The 17,595-nt window shown below is 58.1% G+C and overlaps 2 protein-coding genes across 2 annotated transcripts in view; both read right to left on the bottom strand.

Annotated features, from left to right (window-relative positions):
- Positions 1–1,294: 1,294 nt before the first annotated feature.
- Positions 1,295–8,835, bottom strand: GAREM2 (GRB2 associated regulator of MAPK1 subtype 2). The gene is made up of 6 exons (XM_030468805.1): positions 8,724–8,835; positions 6,722–6,862; positions 5,470–5,600; positions 3,662–4,765; positions 2,763–2,926; positions 1,295–2,198 (listed from the first exon to the last, which is right to left on the bottom strand). Exons 1-6 carry the CDS (start codon positions 8,833–8,835, stop codon positions 1,295–1,297), a joined length of 2,556 nt encoding a protein of 851 aa, XP_030324665.1.
- A 2,515-nt stretch (positions 8,836–11,350) lies between these two features.
- Positions 11,351–17,595, bottom strand: part of RAB10 (RAB10, member RAS oncogene family) — a 47,133-nt gene continuing 40,888 nt past the window's right edge. Inside the window, exons 4-6 of the mRNA XM_008505989.2 lie at positions 16,974–17,063; positions 16,382–16,483; positions 11,351–14,009 (exon numbers count right to left, since the gene is read on the bottom strand). Coding sequence (XP_008504211.1) covers positions 13,926–14,009; positions 16,382–16,483; positions 16,974–17,063 — 276 coding nt within the window. The 3' untranslated portion in view covers positions 11,351–13,925. The remainder of the gene's footprint in view (positions 14,010–16,381; positions 16,484–16,973; positions 17,064–17,595) is intronic.

Raw genomic sequence — 17,595 nt, 5'->3', positions numbered from 1 at the left:
AGGGCCCCCTCCCCCAGCCCAGGGTGCTCCAAGCCCCATCCAACCTGGGCTGAGACACTGCCAGGGATGGGGCAGCCACAGCTTCCTTGGGCAACCTGGGCAACCAGGGGCTCAGCACCCTCACCCCAAGCAATTCCTCCCTCACATCTCATCCCCAGCTCCCCTCTCCCAGCTCCAAACCCTTCCCCCTTCTCCTAGCCCACTCCAGCCCAGCCAGGACATCACCTTATTCCAGGCCACCACTAACCCATGTCCCACACCTGAGAATCACAGAATGCTCATGGCTGGAAAGGACCTTGGAGATCACCAAGTCCAACCAAACCATTTCTCCCTCCTTCCCTCCCTCCCTGCCCAAGATCTCCTCTCCATCTCCCCTCTCCCAGCTGCAAACCCTTCCCCCTCGCAGGCTCCCATCCCTCCAGGCCCTTGTCCCAAGTCCCTCCCCAGCTTTCCTGGAGCCCCTTCAGGCACTGGAAGGTGCTCTAAGGTCTCCCCGGTGCAGCCTTCTCTTCTCCAGCCTCAACACCCCCAACTCTCTCAGCCTGGCTCCAGAGCAGAGCTGCTCCAGCCCTCCCAGCAGCTCCCAGAAATCTCCATCTCCAGGATGCTGGGTGGCCAGGCCAGGCCCATTCGGGTCATGGAGCCAGGAGAGATGGAGAGGACAGAAACACAGCTCAGGAGACAGACCCCTGCCCCACAGCCCCCATCCCCTGCTCCAAAACCACCCTGAAGACCCCAGGGAGCACTCCCACCCCCCTGACCCCCACCCAAGGGAGAAGCAGAGGGGGTGGCACTTGGCTCCATGCTGTACAAACCCTCTCTCCTCCAGGCTCTCAGGCCGGGACCTTCCAGAGCCCCAGAACCCCCCAGGGCTGTGGGCAGCCTGGAGCAGCTCCCAAAGCTTTTCCTTGCCAGGAGGACTCTCCCCACCTCATGGGAAGGCTGGAAGCATCCTCCAGAGCCCCTCAACCCCTCCAAGACCCCTTCCCACCCATCCCTGAGCAGGAGCCCTCTCTGCTGCCTCGGTTTTTTCTCCCCTACCTTTATTACTCTAATCCACAAGGATTAAGCTGAACCACATCAACTCAAACTCCAGTGTTTTCCAGCCCGGTTGGGGCCGAAATCCCATCCAGTGTTAAAACAGAAAAGGAGAGGGGGAGGCTGAGGAGGAGGAGACCCTCACCCCCCAGCCCACGGGGCAAGGGCACCGTCACTCGTGGGGTGCCCCAGACGGGTGCAGGGATGGGGGAAACAGGAGAGGCAGAGCCCGGGCAGTCCCAGGGGGCTGGAGACCCTAAATCTTGGGTCTCCATCCCTTGATGAACTGCATGATCTTCTTCACCTGGAGCTTGGTGAGGCGGAAGTCCTCGGCCAGGATCTCCTCGCTGAGCTGCACGAAGATGCTGCCGTCGATTCGCTCCCGGGAGAAGAAGGCGACGACGTCCTCGGGGAGGCCGATGAACCGCAGGCACCGGGAAACCTCCTCCAGGGACAGCGCCGAGAGCTCCGCCGGGGGCAGCCACGGGGACCCATCCCCGCTGGGACGGGGGGCGGCGGGCGGGGGGGCTGCTCCCCTCTCCCCTGCCCGCCCCGAGGAAGAGGAGGAGGAGGAGGATGGAGGCAGCGGGGGCGGCGGCGGCGCCTCGAGGACTCCCGGTGACAGGTAGAGACGGGTGACCCCCCCCTCAGCCCCACGCAGGATGGTGGGGGGCAGCGGGGACACCCCCCGGAGCAGGAGGCTGTCCCCCTCCTTGGGTGGGCGTGCAGGGGCCGCTGGGTCCTCCTGGGGGGCGAAGGGCTCCGGGGAGGAGGAGGAGGAGGAGGAGGAAGGGGCGGTGGGGGCTGCAGGGGGAGGTTTGGACCACTCGGAGCTTTCGGACCATTCGGGAGGGATGGAAAAAGGGTTGAGAGCCCCGAAGGGGGCAAAACGTTTTTGGGGGTGGGGGGGCTTGAGGCGGGGGCAGCTGCGGAAAGGTTTGAGGGGGGGCTCAGCCCCCGAGAGGGGCGTGGAGGAGCCGCCCCCCACCCCCGCCTCGGCGTGTGCCCAAGGGTCCGACCAGGAGGTGATGGGAGGGGGCTGGGTGGGGGGGGGCAGCGGGCGCCCGGGGGTCTCCCCGGCTTTGCAGTCACCCCAGGTGCAGGGGTAGCAGTAAAGGGAGTAGGCATCGGGTGAGGGGGGGCTGCTGCGGGGCACGGACCTGGAGAAAGGGAGAGTCAGCATGGGAGTGTTCAGGGGGGAGAAAAAACACCTCTGAGAGCATCACAGCCAACCCCGCACCCAACCCCCCCCTTCCAGGCATGATGGGGACTCCAGCCCTGCCCTGGGCAGCCTGGGCCAGGCCCTGACAACCCTTTCCAGGCAGAAATTCTTCCCCAGCTCCAACCTAAACCTCCCCTGGCACAACTTGAGGTGTGCCAAAAGTTCCTCTTGTCCCATCCCTTCTTCCTTGGGAGCAGAGCCCGACCCCCCCCTGGCTCCAACCTCCTCTCAGGGGCTTGCAGAGAGCCACAAGGTCTCCCCTCAGCCTCCTCTGCTCCAGGATCAGCACCCACAGCTCCCTCAGATGCTCCTCACAACTTCTCCACACCCTTCTCCATCTTCTCCAGCCCCTTCCCCAGCTCCATTCCCTTCTCTGGACACTCTCCAGCCCCTCCATCTCCTTCTGGTCACCACCCTGGGGGCTGCTGCATCCCCACCCCCCCAGCCCCACTCCATGGGGCTGTCCCATCACCTCCAGCACCCCAGGGCTGCAGCCACTCACCCATCGTGGAGCCCCGAGGAGTAGTAGGAGAGGCTGGGGCTGGGGGAAGCTGCAGGCACCATCCGGGGGCAGCGCCGGGGGTCCTGGGGGCTGCAGGGGTCCGGGGGGCGGCTGCCCCGGGGGGGCACTGGGGGGGCATTGAGCAGACGACATTCCTCCTTCACCTGTGGGGTTGGGGGGGGAGCCCCATCAGTCCCCCAGGTACCACCAGGTACCACCCAAGGCTCTGCCCCCACTGCACCGTGGAGGTAGGGGGGTGATGGGGGGAGCTTGGGTTGAGCCCTGAGGTTCTGATGGTCCATGGTGAAAAGAGCCCCCAAAAGGTGGGTGCCTTGTGGTGCAGAGACCCCTCCCCCCCAAAAAATGAGGGTTCCCCATGGTGAGGGGGACACCGAGGGATGTGGGGAGCCCGTGTTGCTGGGAAGCCCAAGAGATCCAGGTAACCCCCAGTGATGGGGAGAACTGGGGACCTCATGGTCCTGGGGTGTCCTGGGGTTTGGGGTACCCCTGGTGATGGGGAGCCCTGGTGGAGTTCATGGTTCAGGGGTGTCCTGGGGGTTGGAGTACCCCTGGTGATGGGGAGCCCTGGGAAGCCCTGGTGGAACTCATGGTCCAAGGGTGTCCTGGGGGCTGGGGTACCCCTGGTGATGGGATTCCTCGTGGAACTCGTGGTCCAAGGGTGTCCCGAGAGTTTGGGTACCCCTAGAGATGTGACCCCCTGGGGTTGGGTACCCTGGGGACCCCGTGCCCCTGGGGTGTCCTGAGGGTTGGGGTACCCCCTGGTGATGGGATGCCCACAGTCTAGGGGTGTCCCGGGCTTTGTCTCCCCAGCCATCCCATGGCATTACCCCCACCCAGAGGTGACCCCAGGGTGTCCCCCCCATCCCGGGGTCTCTTACCGCCTCCGATTTGGGTGGCACGGGGGGGGGGGCGTCCCCACGGGGCTCATCCCCGGCCACACCGGGACGACGCGGGGAGCCCAGCGGGGTGACAACCCCCAAGGTGACCGCGTCCTGCCGGCCACCCCCCCCCGGCTGGCAGCAGCCCTCGGGGTTGGGGTTGCTCCAGAGCTCCTCGTAAGGGATCTCCAGAGGTTCCTGAGTCCTCGGCTCCGGCTCAGCCCAGTCGGGGGTCACGTATTCCCGGTCAGGATCGGGGAATTCGGGTGGCCGTGGGGTGCCGGACCCCACGCCCCCTCGTGGTCCTTGGCAGCGGGTGTGGGGGGGCTCCCGGGGGAGGCAGGAGCAGAGGGTGAGGCGCTGGAAGGGGCGGCCGAGATCCTCCCGGGAGCAGGAGGGGAGGCAGAGGCGGAGGCGCCGGGGGCCGATGCTCTCCTCGGGCAGGTCGGGTTTGGCTTCCCGCACCGCCCGCGAGTACTCCTCGGGGTTGAAGCGGTCCTGGCAGTAGGAGGAGATGTCCCGCAGCAGCTTCTCCAGCTGGGGGTCTCCGGCCAGCAGGCCCTCGGGCAGCTGGAAGCGCGGCATGTCGGTGAGGAGCAGGAAATGGAAGGGGAGCAGCTGCTCCCGGCGCAGGATGCAGCACAGGACCACGGTCTTGGAGATGATGCCGACCAGTTTGTAGCAGTGCCCTTCCCGGATGGAGTGGAGGTCGTAAGGGTTCCGGGCGGGCCTGCTGGGCACCCCCACGTTGACGGGGAGACGAACCTTCTCGATGATGCTGCGGATCGTGTGCTCCCCCTCCTGCAGGCGCAGCTCCAGGGGGCTGCGGGTGCTGAAGCGGCCCTTGCACTGGAAGGGGAGGCTGAGGCTCTCGTTGGTGCGGTGGTTCATGCAGATCAAGCAGGGCATTTTGCCCTTCACCTGCCGGGCTCCTGCCCCCGGGCTGCCCTTGCCCAGCTTCCTCAGGATGCTGTTGAACCGGGACTTCTCCCTCACGCTCCTGGCGCAGAGGATTTCTGCCTGGCCCATCGGCGTCAGCTCGTCCCCGGCGTGCAGGGTGAAGTTGTAGACCTCGCTGTCCTCGCTGAACTCCCCCGACACCACCTGCACCACCACCACCACCCCCCAGGCCCCCACAGACCCACCGTGGGACCTGCTGCCCTGCCACTGGCCCTTCGTGTCCCACCACCAGCCTGGAAGGAGCCACCACCAACCCCTGGTGAGCCACTGCCACCCCCTGATGTCCCATCACCACCCCCTGATGTCCCACCACCACCCCCTGATGTTCCACCACCACCTCCTGATGTCCCATCACCACCTCCTGATGTCCCACCAGCACCCCCTGATGTCCCACCACCATCACCTTATGTCCCACCACCATCTCCTTATGTCCCACCAGCACCCCCTGATGTCCCACCAGCACCCCCTGATGTCCCATCACCATCTCCTGACGTCCCACCACCACCTCCTGATGTCCTGCTATGTTCTCCTGGTGTCCCACCACTGACTCCAACATCCCCCAACCCCTGATTCCCACCACCATACCCTGCTGTCCCACCTCCTGTCCCTGATATCCCACCTCCTGCCCCTGCTGTCCCACCTTCTGTCCCTGCTGTCCCACCTCCTGCCCCTGCTGTCCCACCTCCTGTCCCTGCTGTCCCACCTCCTGTCCCTGCTGTCCCACCATCATCCCTTGCTGGGACCTTGCTGTCCCCCTGTGCCCTCCTGCTGTCCCCCCACCATCCCTGCTGCCTCACTCCCTGCCATTCCCCTCCTGTTCCACTCTTCCCTGCTGTCCCCATGCTGACCTTGACACTGAAGGTGATGGCCTCCATGACAAAGACCCTGTCTGGGAAGATGCTGGCCACCTCCTCCACGCTGTTGAAGTACTGCACGGGCTCACGGATGTCCCGGTCCTGGTCCAGCAGCTTGAACTTCCCTGTGTGGGACAGGCAGAGCCATGGAGGTGAGAGGAGCCCATCCCCAGGGACCTGCTGGGACCCTCCTCGGGGTCAGCCTGACCCTTTGTGGGGGGCAGCCACCCCCAGGGCTGCTTCTGGGAACACCTCTGAGGGCTTCGTGTGTCCAAGGGGACACCAGAGCAACATCAAGGGGGGCTTTGGCAGGGGGGATCATCACCCCAAAGAGGCCCCAGAAACCCCCCCTGGATGTAGGAACCCGGGGTGGGGACATCAGCAGGGTGGTGGCAGAGGCAGTGGCCAGCAGCAGGACTGTGACTGCTGGGGACAGCAGGGACAGAGCTGAGGGGAACATTAATCCCACCCAGGGGAGACACCGGGGGCACTGGGGAGATGTGGGGTGGTGGTTGGGGACAGGGCTGAACCAGCCCCCCTGGACCCTCCCCCCCAGCTTGTAATTAATTCATTAATGGGACTCGTTACCACCAGGGCCATCCCCACAGGGGACATCAGGGAGCTCCCTGCCACCACCCTGCCAGCTCAGCACCCTCCTCTGCACCACCAAGGGACACCCTGGACCCAGCCCTGGCCTTGTCCCCATCCCTGCTTTCTCCTCATCACAGCCCCACCCCATTCCATTCCTCTCCTTGTCCCAGCCCTGTCCTTCTCCCTGTCCCCTTCTCTATCCCTTTCCTGTCCTTGTCCTTCCTCCATCCCTCATCCCTGTCCTCATCTCTCTCCTTGTCCCCATCCCTGTCCTCCTTATCCCATCCCTGTCCTTGTCCCATCCTTGTCCCCATCCCTGTCCTTGTCCCCATCCCATTTCATTCCTGTTCCTAACAAATCCCTCTCCTTGTCCCCATCCCCATCCCTGTCCTCGTCCCATCCTTGTCCCCACGCCATCCCATCCCTGTCCCCATCCCCATCCCTGTCCTTGTCCCCACCCTCTCCCCAATCCCTGTTCTCATCCCCATCCCTGTCCCCATCCCATCCTTGTCCCCACCTCTGTCCCTGTCCCTCCACCCCAGCCCTCAAACCCCAGTCCCTCCTCCTCCCCCTTACTGGTCCATACTGGGTCACGCCCAGTTCATCCACCAGAGCCTCAGGGTGGGGACACCCATCCCCCCCAGTCCCTCCCCACCTGGGTACTGGAGCGGGATGTCGATTTTGGGGCCGATGACGTAGTGTCCCTCCTCCAGGCTGTGAGCTGTCACCGTGGTCCACTGCCGGCAGGAGTGCAGCAGCAGCACGTCCTGGGCTGTCACCCCCTCCACGCGCTCCCCTGGGGCAGGGGACAGCCATGTCACACCCCCATATCCCCACACCCTCCCCACTGCACCCAGGGGAGACCAGAGGGACAGGGGGACAAGGGGACAGAGGGACAGGGGGATGGAAGGACAGGGGGACAGGGACAGAGGGACGGAAGGACAAGGTACAGAGGGACGAGGGGACAGGGAGAGAGAAGGACAGGGGGATGGAGGGACAGGGGGACAGAGGGACAGAGGGAGAGAGGGACAGGGGAATGGGGGAGCAGAGGGACAGGGAGACACAAAGACAAGGGGACAGGGGGACACAAGGACAGGGGGACGCAGTGACAGGAGGACAGGAGAATAAAGGGACAGAGGGACAGGGGGACACAGAGACAGGGGGACGGGGTGATACTGGGACAGGGGGACAGAGAGGGGCACAGAAGGACAGGGACAGGGGGACAGAGAGGGACAGGGGGACAGAGGGGAACAGAGGGACAGAGAGGGGGACAGAAGGAAAAGGGGGCAGAGGGACAGAGAGGAAAAGGGAGGGACAGGGGGACAGAGGGGGACAGAGAGGGACAGGGGGAGGAGCAGGTGCTGCCAAGCGCCACCGGTTGCCCAGGAAACGATTTCTTTGTCCCCCCCCGGCGGAGCCGCAGCCGCCGCCAACAAGAAGTTTATTGAGAGGGGCCGGAACGGGGGGGCAGAACCCCGACCCCCAAAGCACCCACGGAGCCCAAAGGGAGGGATCCTGCTCCCAAAGGGATGGATCCGACTCTGGAAGGATGGATCCTGCTCCCAAAGGGATGGATCCTGCTCGGGGGAGACGGATCCTGAGCCAAAAGGGAAGGATCCTGCCCCAGAAGGGATGGATCCAACTCTGGAGGGATGGATTCTGCTCCGAAGGGATGGATCCTGCTCTGGAGGGGAAATCCTATTCCCGAGGGATGGATCCTGCTCCCAAAGGGACGGATCCTGCTCAGAGGTGATGGATCCTGGTCCAGAGGAGACGGATCCGACTCTGGAGGAATGGATCCAGCTCAAAAGTGAAGATGGCTCCAGCTCCAGAGGGATGGATCCGGCTCCAAAAGGGATCGATCCTGCTCTGGAGGGATGGATCCTGCTCTAGGGGGTGGATTCTGCTCCAGAGCGAGAATCCTAATCCAGAGGGGAGGGGGCGGTGAGGGGACACGGTGGCTCCGGTCCCTGCCAGCCTCGGTGTCACCACCTCCGGTGTGTCACCCGGACCCTGACCCCCCAGCCCCTGCCCCCGGACCGACCCACGGGGAAAGGTCCGAACAGGCCTTGGACGTTTCCTGGCAGCCTGGACATGGCTCACCTGCCCTCCTGCCTTCCTCCCGCCTCTCCTCTGCTCTTCCTCCTCCTCCTCCCTTCACCCTTCCTCCCTCCTGCTCTTCACCCCTCCAGTCTTTCCCCCTCCTGCCTCTTCCCCATCCCGCCAGCCTTCCTCCCTCCCTCCTCCTCCTCCCCATCACTCCAGCCTCCCTCACTCCTCCTCCTCGTCCCTCCAGCCTTCCTCTCTCACTCCTCCCCATCACTCCCTCCTCCTCCTCTTCCTCATCACTCCAGCCTCCCTCTTCCTCCTCGTCCTTCCAGCCTTCCTCCCTCACTCCTCCTCATTCCTCCACCCTTCCTCCCTCCTCCCCACCACTCCAACCTTCCCCTCTCCTCTTCCCCATCCCTCCATCCTCCCTCCCTGCTCACCCCTCCAGCCTTCCTCCCTCCTCCTCCTCCTCCCCATCACTCCAGCCTCCCTCACTCCTCCTTGGTCCCTCCAGCCTTCCTCCCCCCTCCTCCTCGTCCCTCCAGCCTTCATCTCCCCTCGGATCCTCCATCCCTCCCTCTCTCCCCCCATGTCCCCCCCCGGCTCACCCTGCCCCAGGCAGACCAGGGTGGGCAGACGGCACTGACTGACGATGGCATCGAGGGGCAGCGCCGCGGGGCTCCAGCGGAGCCGGCCCAGCCCCGCCGTCAGCTTCTCCATCGCATCGCGGCTCAGCCCGGCCCCGGGGCCGCAGGGGGGGGGGGGGGGTGGCGGCCTCGCCGGGTTCCAGCGCCGGGCCGGGGCCGGGGGGAGGGCGGGGGGGAACGGAGCAGCCCGGGAGCCGCCCCCCGCCCGCCCCCGGCCCCTCCTGCCCGCCCGCCCCGACAGGAGGGACCCCCCCACACCGCCATGGGGCAGGGGGGAGGCGGCGGGGAGGGGTCACCCACCCCCCCCCCATCACCCATCCCTTAGACGGGGAAAGCGGGGGGTCCCCGGGGAAGGGGACGCGATCGCCGGGGGCTACCGGAGGGCTCAGCCCCACCGCCCGGAGCCCACCGAGAGGATCGGGGGGGGGGGGTTCAGCTCCATCGACCGGAGCTTTCTGGGGATACCGGGAGGGGGGGGGGGGGGGGCTTCAGCCCCATCTCCCGCAGCCCTCCGGAGGACCGGGGGGGTTCAGTCCCACGGCCCCGGGTCCGTCCGGGGTTCCTGGTGGGGCCTGAGCTCCTTTTGGTCGCCCAGGGAAGGGGGCAAGGGGCGTCCCCACGCGTTCCTCCCCCCGTCCCCGTCCCCGCCGCCCCCTGCCCTCTCCCGCTGCCCGGGAACGGGGGAGGGGGTGCGGTGTGGAGGCGCTGGGACACCCCCCCCCTTCCTCCCCCCAAAAGGGGGTTCCCAAAGAAACAGCAAGGCTGGAAGGGATTATAGGTGGGGACGGGGCTGAGGGGGTAACAGAGGGGCCGATAAGGACATCGCCATCCCAGGGACCCTCCAGAGAGTCCAACACCATCATGGAGACCCCCCCAGCGGGGACAGGGACAGAGCAAGCAGGGATTTGGCAGGAGGAGGATGGGGAAGGTCTCAGGATTCACTGGGATGGATAAAGGAGACACAGGATGCCAAGAGCTGCGGGACAGTTTGTGGGGAAAGGTCCCTGTGGGGTCCCTGAGACCCCGGGGAATCCCTCACCCAAATGTCACCGCGGTGGCACAGGGCACCAGATCCTCAGCAGCAGAGCTGAGCTGGACCCCACGGGCATGTTCCCCACTGGGTGGGACTGGTTTGGGTGGGAAGGAACCTGAAAGCCCCCCCAGTGCCCCCCCTGCCATGGTCAGGGACCCCTCCCCAGCCCAGGGTGCTCCAAGCCCCATCCAACCTGGGCTGAGACACTGCCAGGGATGGGGCAGCCACAGCTTCCTTGGGCAACCTGGGCAACCAGGGGCTCAGCACCCTCACCCCAAGCAATTCCTCCCTCACATCTCATCCCCAGCTCCCCTCTCCCAGCTCCAAACCCTTCCCCCTTCTCCTAGCCCACTCCAGCCCAGCCAGGACATCACCTTATTCCAGGCCACCACTAACCCATGTCCCACACCTGAGAATCACAGAATGCTCATGGCTGGAAAGGACCTTGGAGATCACCAAGTCCAACCAAACCATTTCTCCCTCCCTCCCTCCCTGCCCAAGATCTCCTCTCCATCTCCCCTCTCCCAGCTGCAAACCCTTCCCCCTCGCAGGCTCCCATCCCTCCAGGCCCTTGTCCCAAGTCCCTCCCCAGCTTTCCTGGAGCCCCTTCAGGCACTGGAAGGTGCTCTGAGGTCCCTTAGAACCCGCAGCATTCCGTAATTCCATCATTCCATGACTGGGAATGGTGACTGGATCCTGCTCGGTGGGGAAGGACCCCAGGAACCCCATCCAGGAGGCTGCTGAGGCTGCTGGAACCCCCCTGGATTGCACCCCCATGGGACCTGCAGGTTGAAGGAGCTGAAATTGCTGGTTATTTTTTTTTCCTCCAACTCATCTGTAAAAATCCTCCCCAAGGAACAGGAGCTTCCCAGGGACAGAGCTGGCTGTACCCACACCCACACCAGCACCATCCTGGGACTCTCCCAGGCTCCATCCTGCTCTGGAAAAACAACAGCTTGAAGCTTGCTGAGAGGAAAAGGCAGAAAGCTGCAGCCCAACTCATCTCCCAGCTCCTGCTGCCCAGCAAGCCACCCGAGCACCCACAGCCCCACCAGAGGACTGGTTTCTTTGGGAGGGGGTCCTGCCCCAGCCCTGGCACCCACCCCCCCGTGGGGCAACCCCAGGCAAGGTTTTGGGGAAAGGGAATGTAAAGGGCCGAGGAAGGGAGCGATGCAAGTTTATAAAAGCTTTTATTTGCTCTTGGTACCACCAAGAATGGGACAGTGACCTTTTTTTTTTTTTTTTCTTTTCTTTTTTCTTTTTTTTCATTTTTTTTTTAATACAATTTGATACAGTAAGTGGTACAAAAGAATATGTTTTAAATAAAAAGCCAGAGTGGAGTAGCAAAAATATTAAAAGATTAAGTAAAAAATCGTAGGCATGGGAATTAATCCTTACACCTTCCAAGCTGCTGCTGCTCTGTTTCTGTTCTCCACTGCCACTCCCCCACCCTGCAGCACTGAGCAGGAAGCAGAGCTCACACCTGGAGGAGGGAGCCCACCTCGGGTTTGAGGAGATCTGACCAAATTTTAGCACATTAATTTTTTTTTTTTGGTTTAATTTCTGTTTTATGACCTTTTCCAGGCTGGCCTTGGCTTCATCCCAGGCAGGGGCTGGGGAAGGGGGTGTCTTCCCAGAAGAGGTTTCACCAGCAGTTAGTGTGCTAGGCAGGGAGTTTTAGATACCAGCAGGAATAAAAGTTACAGCAAATTCCTCCAACGTGATTTATTATTATCATCATCATCATCATCATCATCATCATCATTATTATTCTTACTTTCCTTTTTTTTGGTTGTCTTTTTCTCTTTTATTCTGCATCGACTCTTGTTGCTCACTCCTCCTCGGCTGGGCCTTGCACTCCACAACACAAAACAAAGCCACGTGGTTAAAATCCATGGTTTGCTTGGGTTTTTGTATTTTTTTTTTTCTTTTTTTTTCTTTTATCCCAACAGAAGTAGACAGACTGGAAAGATTTCATTTTATTAAGAGGGAAGGGAGGGAAGGGAGTGAGTGGAACCAGCGAGCGGCCTGACCTCTGCTCTGGGCTCCCAATGAACACAGTGGCTACAGAGGGTTTACACAGAGGGAGCAGAGCCCCTGGAAGCAAATAAAAAGATCACGTTTAAAAAAAAAATAAAATAAAACAAACCAAAACCCTTGATGTCTATTTCTCCCATTATTTTTTTTTTTTTTCCCTTTTTGATCAGGTTAGAAAGTGCAGCTGTCCCCAGCAGGGAGCCAGGACTCTATTTACAAACGCTGCCCGGTCCTGCCTGACCCCACCAGCCACTGGGCCAGGGAAGGGTTAACAACACCAGAGACAAAATGCCAAAACAGCAGAGGGGAAGAAGGGACCCAGCTCGGTGGTGGTGGTGGTGGTGGTGGTGGAGTCACTCCCTGGGCAGGCATTCCAGCAGGAGAGCTTTCACTGTTCAAACACCGTTCCCGTTCAACCCAACGGCGTTGTCATTTCCTCCTTGGAGCATTTCCCAGGGGCAGCCCCAAGCCCCAGAGCGAGGCACAGACTCCTGCAGCACCCCGGGGGAAGGTGAGGCTCGGGGAGGAAGCATCATCAATTAAAAATATCATTTCCCCCCCTGGCAGGAGCAGCTCTCCCACGCGGGGTTCTGAACGCAAAGCGGGAGGAACCTACACCCAGGAGCAGCTGACAAAGTCCACTCGGCCAGGAGGCAAGGGCAGGACTGACCCAAATCCCAAATTACTCCGTTTTTCAACTTTTAGGGAGGTAATAAATTAAACTGCCAGCTCTTTTTTTTTTTTTTCCTTTTTTTCTATTTTTCTTTTTTAACTCCGAGTTGCACTCAGCCCTTGGGCTGGGCCAGCGGGCGACGTCTCGGAGCGGGCGAACGGGTAAGAGAGAACTTCAAAAAAGTTCGTGTTAACTGCTGTCAGTTCTGGGGGGATTGCATGTTATATTCATACACACAAAGTAGACAACCACATCACCCTCCATAGGAAAACTAGTGCATGCAAAGAACTCTTCCATATCATAAAACCCAACGGCTATGCAGGAGGAGAGAGAGGAGAGGTACTAGTGAACGGACACTGGCTAGAGGGAAGTTAGTAGGAATCCTCAACATTTTTACCTTGAAAGCTAAAATCAGTGCTTTGTATTAATTTTTTTTTTCTTTTTTTTTTTTTTGGCAAACATACCGGGTTGCCATCCTTTTGAATTAACACATCACACCATGAAGAAATGCAAAGAAAAGCAGCATGCAGGCAAAAGGAAAGAGCCGCGAGTGAGAAGAAGGGGAGGGGAAAAAAAAACAACCCAAAACCCAAAACCAAAACAAACAAAACCACAAACATGGCAGCAGGAACAGTTCTGAAGGGTTAGGTCACCAAAAAGGAGACACAGCAGATTAAATGTCATTAATTATTATTTGTTGTTGTTGCACCACCCTTAGTCCTCGATGCATTTACACCAACAAGTACAGAAAGCAATCACAAAAGAGTTCAGTATTTTAAAATAGTCATCAAGTATGGATGGGATGTCTCCTGCACATGCTTCCACCAGAAGAAGAGATTTAAAAAAAAATAAAATAAAATAAAATAAAAAGTGAAAACAAAAGTTCCTTTCCACATAAGGCACAGGACAAATAAACCCCATTCACAGACTCAAGGCAGACAATGTTTTCCTGGCTCTTTTTGCTGATGCGTCTACGAGAACACGGTGACTCAAGCACGTTATCCATGACAGAAAATTCCACTGTTGTACAAAATAAATTGTTAATTCTAACTTTTTATTCTTATACAATTTGCAGAAGAGAGTTGAGAAGAGTATGACTGCTAGATGTTTCAGATGGCAGGAGGAACGGGGCTATAATACAACCAAGATGAAGCGGTGGGCTGAGCGAGGTGGCACGGAATAAAACCAAAAGAACAACAGAAAGAAAAATGAAGTCACGGAGATGATTTTCCTATACATGTTTGTTGAGAAAATTAAAGAGTATGCAAGCCGTCCTAAACGGAAAAACCCAAGGGAGACAGGAGCTTGTTAAGATGAGGAACAAAACCATTGGTTTTTAAGGTTAAAAACGGGCAGAGTGGTTTGTTTTGCAGCGAGAAAAAAGGGGCGGTGGATGGCGATTGGTGAGAGAGGAGAAGGTTCAGCAACACTTGCTCTTCCAGCCCGTCACCCCACCTCCACTGCTGATATCTACATTTTCACTGTTGGGCTCTTTTACAGGGGTCTGCAAGGAAAAAAAGTGGAAAAAAAAAAAAAAAAAAAAAGTTAGAGAGTTCCTGAGACATTCTGAAATGGTTTGAGGTGCAGAGCCAGCGGCTCACAAGGATCTGGATCTCCTGTGAGCAGGAAGCTCTGGACAAAGCCCCACAGAAATCACAGAATGTCTTTGCTTGAAGAGACCTTCAAGATCATCCAGTCCAACACTTTTTAAAGTCCCCCACCAAGAACTTGCAGTAAAATGTAAAATGAAAAGAACCTTCCACTCCTTGCCAGCAGAAATATGCAAAACCAATTTAAAGGGTTTGTGGGCTGTGGGGTTGTTTGGGGTTTTTTTTTGTTTTCTTTAAAATAAAGAGCAACTGGAAAGCTGGAAATTAAAAAAAAAATAAACTTTTGAACTTGGATCACCCCAAAGTAAACTCAAACTATTCCTAACTCCTGACACTTGGCCTGTGATGGAGGCAGCAAATCCCAGTGTGCAGCTGACACAAGCTGAAGCTCAGTGATGTGAACTCACGACCTTCAAAAAAAACACAGAGTAATTTAGGGATAAAGAGGGGCTGTTCAGAAGCATCTGCCTCCCCATGAAGCAGCAGGGCAGCTCCCCAGGCAGGAAGAGGCAGAACAGCTCCTCTGCATATGGGAGGGAAACTTGGTTAGACCCCAGCAAAAGCCCAAGTGGTTGTGGTGAGACACCAACATCTGCTCTCAGCTGGTTGGAAATGAAGCTGAACACCCACAGGAACCCTGCAGTTTCACCTCTGGATTCCTTTTCTTGCTCTCTTTGGCACAGCCTTGAGAAAGCAAACCCCTCCTCTTCCTCAGGCAGCTCCACTGAGACCCAAAAATAAAAATGTCAAGGTCCAAAGGGACTTGGTGGCCTGACCTCCCACCTACCAAAGGCCAGGGATCTCAAAGCTTGTCAAGAAACTGATGAAGAAACAGCTCAGAAATACAGCAACCACCCAGCTGTGTGCTCAGGACACACCTGTGGTGAGAGGATTCAGCCCCTGAACCTCTGCCAAGACTCAGCACTGACACTGGGGAGGAACTTCTTGACTTTGAGGAGGAACTTCTTGATTTTGAGGGTGGCAGAGTCCTGGCAGAGGCTGCTCAGAGAGGTGGTGGAATCCCCATCTCTGGACACATTCCAAACCCACCTGGACATCATCCTGTGCCACCCACTCTAGGTTGGACCAAATGATCTCCAGAGGTCCCTTCCAGCCCCTGACATTCTGTGACTGCACTAGATTTCTAACCAATTTACTCACATCAGCATTAAGAGCACTGGGGCAGGAGAGCAGTGGAGGGCAGGGCTGAGGACAGTCCCAGGAGGGGGACAGTACCAGGAAGGGGACAGTCCCAGGAAGGGGAGAGTCCCTTCTGCTAAGCTGGAGCACAGAAGAAGCCCCATTTTGGAGCAAAGCACATCTGCTGGAGTTGTCCAGTCCACGTCTCTTCTGCTCCAGAGAGTTCCAGTGCTGGAGAGGCATGACCTGATGGCATGCAGGAATGTGCTGGCACAGGGGTTATGGGTAAACCAAGCTCTTGACTATGGGATTATGAGATTCCAACTAACTGGAACCAACCCTGGAGCCACTCACAGGCCCAGCCCAGCTCAATCCTGCCACCAGAGTGGCAGCTCCTGGGAGCTGATGCATTTCCCACGTGTGGAAGGTGTGAGGAGCAGTACCTTGTAGCTCTGGGCATGCAGAGATTCAGGTGCAGGCCACAAACCCCCCCCAGCCTCACTGCACACTTGCTGTTTCAGGAGGGGGGGCTCACCAACCTCCAGCTGAGCCATGTTCTCCTCTCAGCTGCATTACAAACTTCCCACAAAACCTCCAAAGAAATGGGGATGCTGAGAAGGTTCATCATGGGATACAAGGTGGGAAGGGACAGAGCTGACTCAGAGGTGGGCAGGGCCCCTTATCACCCCTGGAGATATTCAGGGCGAGGACTGGATGACCTTTCAAGGTCCCTTCCAACCCAACCCATGATCTATCAACCCCACCTGAACTTCCCAACAGGAGCTGAGGAGCTCCCAGACAATGCTGTGGGTGGAGATGGTGGCAGGGAAAGGACAACTCTCTTCCAAGCCACCTGGAAGGTTTGATTTGAGCTCCAAGCACATGTACACCACCACCAGGAGCTTAAGGGCCACACAAGTTTATGTTCCTTGGCTCTTTGATGGGTATTACACTCCATACATCACCCCTACAATAAATAATGCTTTAGATGTCCCCTGTTCCTCTTTCAGGGCCTCCTGTGCCTGAGCATGAAGCTGCAACAGTTCAGGTAAGGACTGAGGGCAAAAAGGGAGCTGAGAGGTTAGGTTATTCAGTGTTTTCAGACAAACACCCTGGAAGCACCTACCTTTCGAAGAATGTCTTCTGCTAACGTGAGGAATGCCTTCTCAATGTTTATATTTGCTTTTGCACTAGTTTCGAAAAACCTAATACCATGCTCCCTAGCAATCTAAAGCAAAAGAGAAAAGAGGGAGGTTAGGAGGAGGTCAGTGCAACCACTGAGTTGTTCAACTGGTGCTGCTACAGCTTGGGATTAACAGCACCTGATGAGCAGGGAACATTCTTGCCAGTCACAAAGAAAGATTTGGAGCTTGGTGACTCATAAATAGAAATTAAAGTGCATTAAACTACGAGTGAGGTGTCTGAACATGAGGTGACAGCTACCCCACAAGCCTGTCACACCTTAAAGCATGCCTGAAAAATCTTTATTTATCAAAGGAAGCAGAAACTGCAGCTGAACTTGTCAAGTTCATGGCAGTTCTCTGCAGTGCAGCTTCTGGGAAAACATCCCCTGGCCTGGCAACCCCCCAGTGACCCCAACCACCTTGGTGGCTCCCTGGCACATCCCCTGGTGGCACCTCAAGCCCTTGGAGAGGGTGGGCAGTCAGGGCACTGAGGGGCTTTACTCTGACAAGCCAGTTTTGGGGCCTGACACTCACCTGTTCTCCTTTTGCTTTAGGGACAACCCTTTTATCTTCCATGTCACACTTGTTTCCTAACAGCATCCTCTCCACATCTTCATTGGCATGCTGAAATGAGACAGGAGACAGGCTGACACACCTCCCCCCAGCCAGCAGCAAGCAGCTACTCCACTTGGGTATTCCCAGGTTGTCTGGGGTTCTGGACAACAATGCCAACCTCCCAAATCTTTGTTAGTGACTTGGGAAGAGCTTCAGCTCCCTGCCTGGCACTTCAGAGCTGTCAGGTTTTATGTGTGCTAGAAAAGGACATCAGAGAAATGATGCTGGAAAAGGAAACCACAGAAATGATGCTGGAAAAGGACACCACAGAAATGATGCCACAAAGAAGAACCCCACATATACAGCTGCCAAACCCTGAGCTTCCAGCTGCCACTGCTCCTGGTTTGGTGTTTAAAGATTCCTTTCAGAGTTTTGCCATGGCCAGGTAAGTGTCCTCAGCACTTGCAACCACTGCAAAGCCAAATCAGCAGGGAGTTCCTAAAAATAAACAAACCCTTTTGCCTGTATTTTTGTTTCTGGGGAGTTACCAAAGGGAAACTCCAGCTCTGCTGTTCCTCTGATGTTGCAATCATCAGAGCAA

Source organism: Calypte anna, unplaced genomic scaffold (genome assembly GCF_003957555.1).
Source record: "Calypte anna isolate BGI_N300 unplaced genomic scaffold, bCalAnn1_v1.p scaffold_86_arrow_ctg1, whole genome shotgun sequence".
NCBI classification, from domain to species: Eukaryota; Metazoa; Chordata; class Aves; order Apodiformes; family Trochilidae; genus Calypte; species Calypte anna.
This window is presented reverse-complemented; position numbering and strand designations above follow the sequence as displayed.

What these genes read in the sequence shown, in the direction of transcription:
- GAREM2 (XM_030468805.1), bottom strand. Translation starts at nt 8,835, where the DNA reads ATGGAGAAGCTGACGGCGGGGCTGGGCCGGCTCCGCTGGAGCCCCGCG. An exon ending in CCTGGTCTGCCTGGGGCAGG is followed by an intron (nt 6,863 to 8,723) that starts GTGAGCCGGGGG and finishes CCCCTGCCCCAG; the next exon opens with GGGAGCGCGTGGAGGGGGTG. An exon ending in CCATCACCTTCAGTGTCAAG is followed by an intron (nt 4,766 to 5,469) that starts GTCAGCATGGGG and finishes GTGGTGGTGCAG; the next exon opens with GTGGTGTCGGGGGAGTTCAG.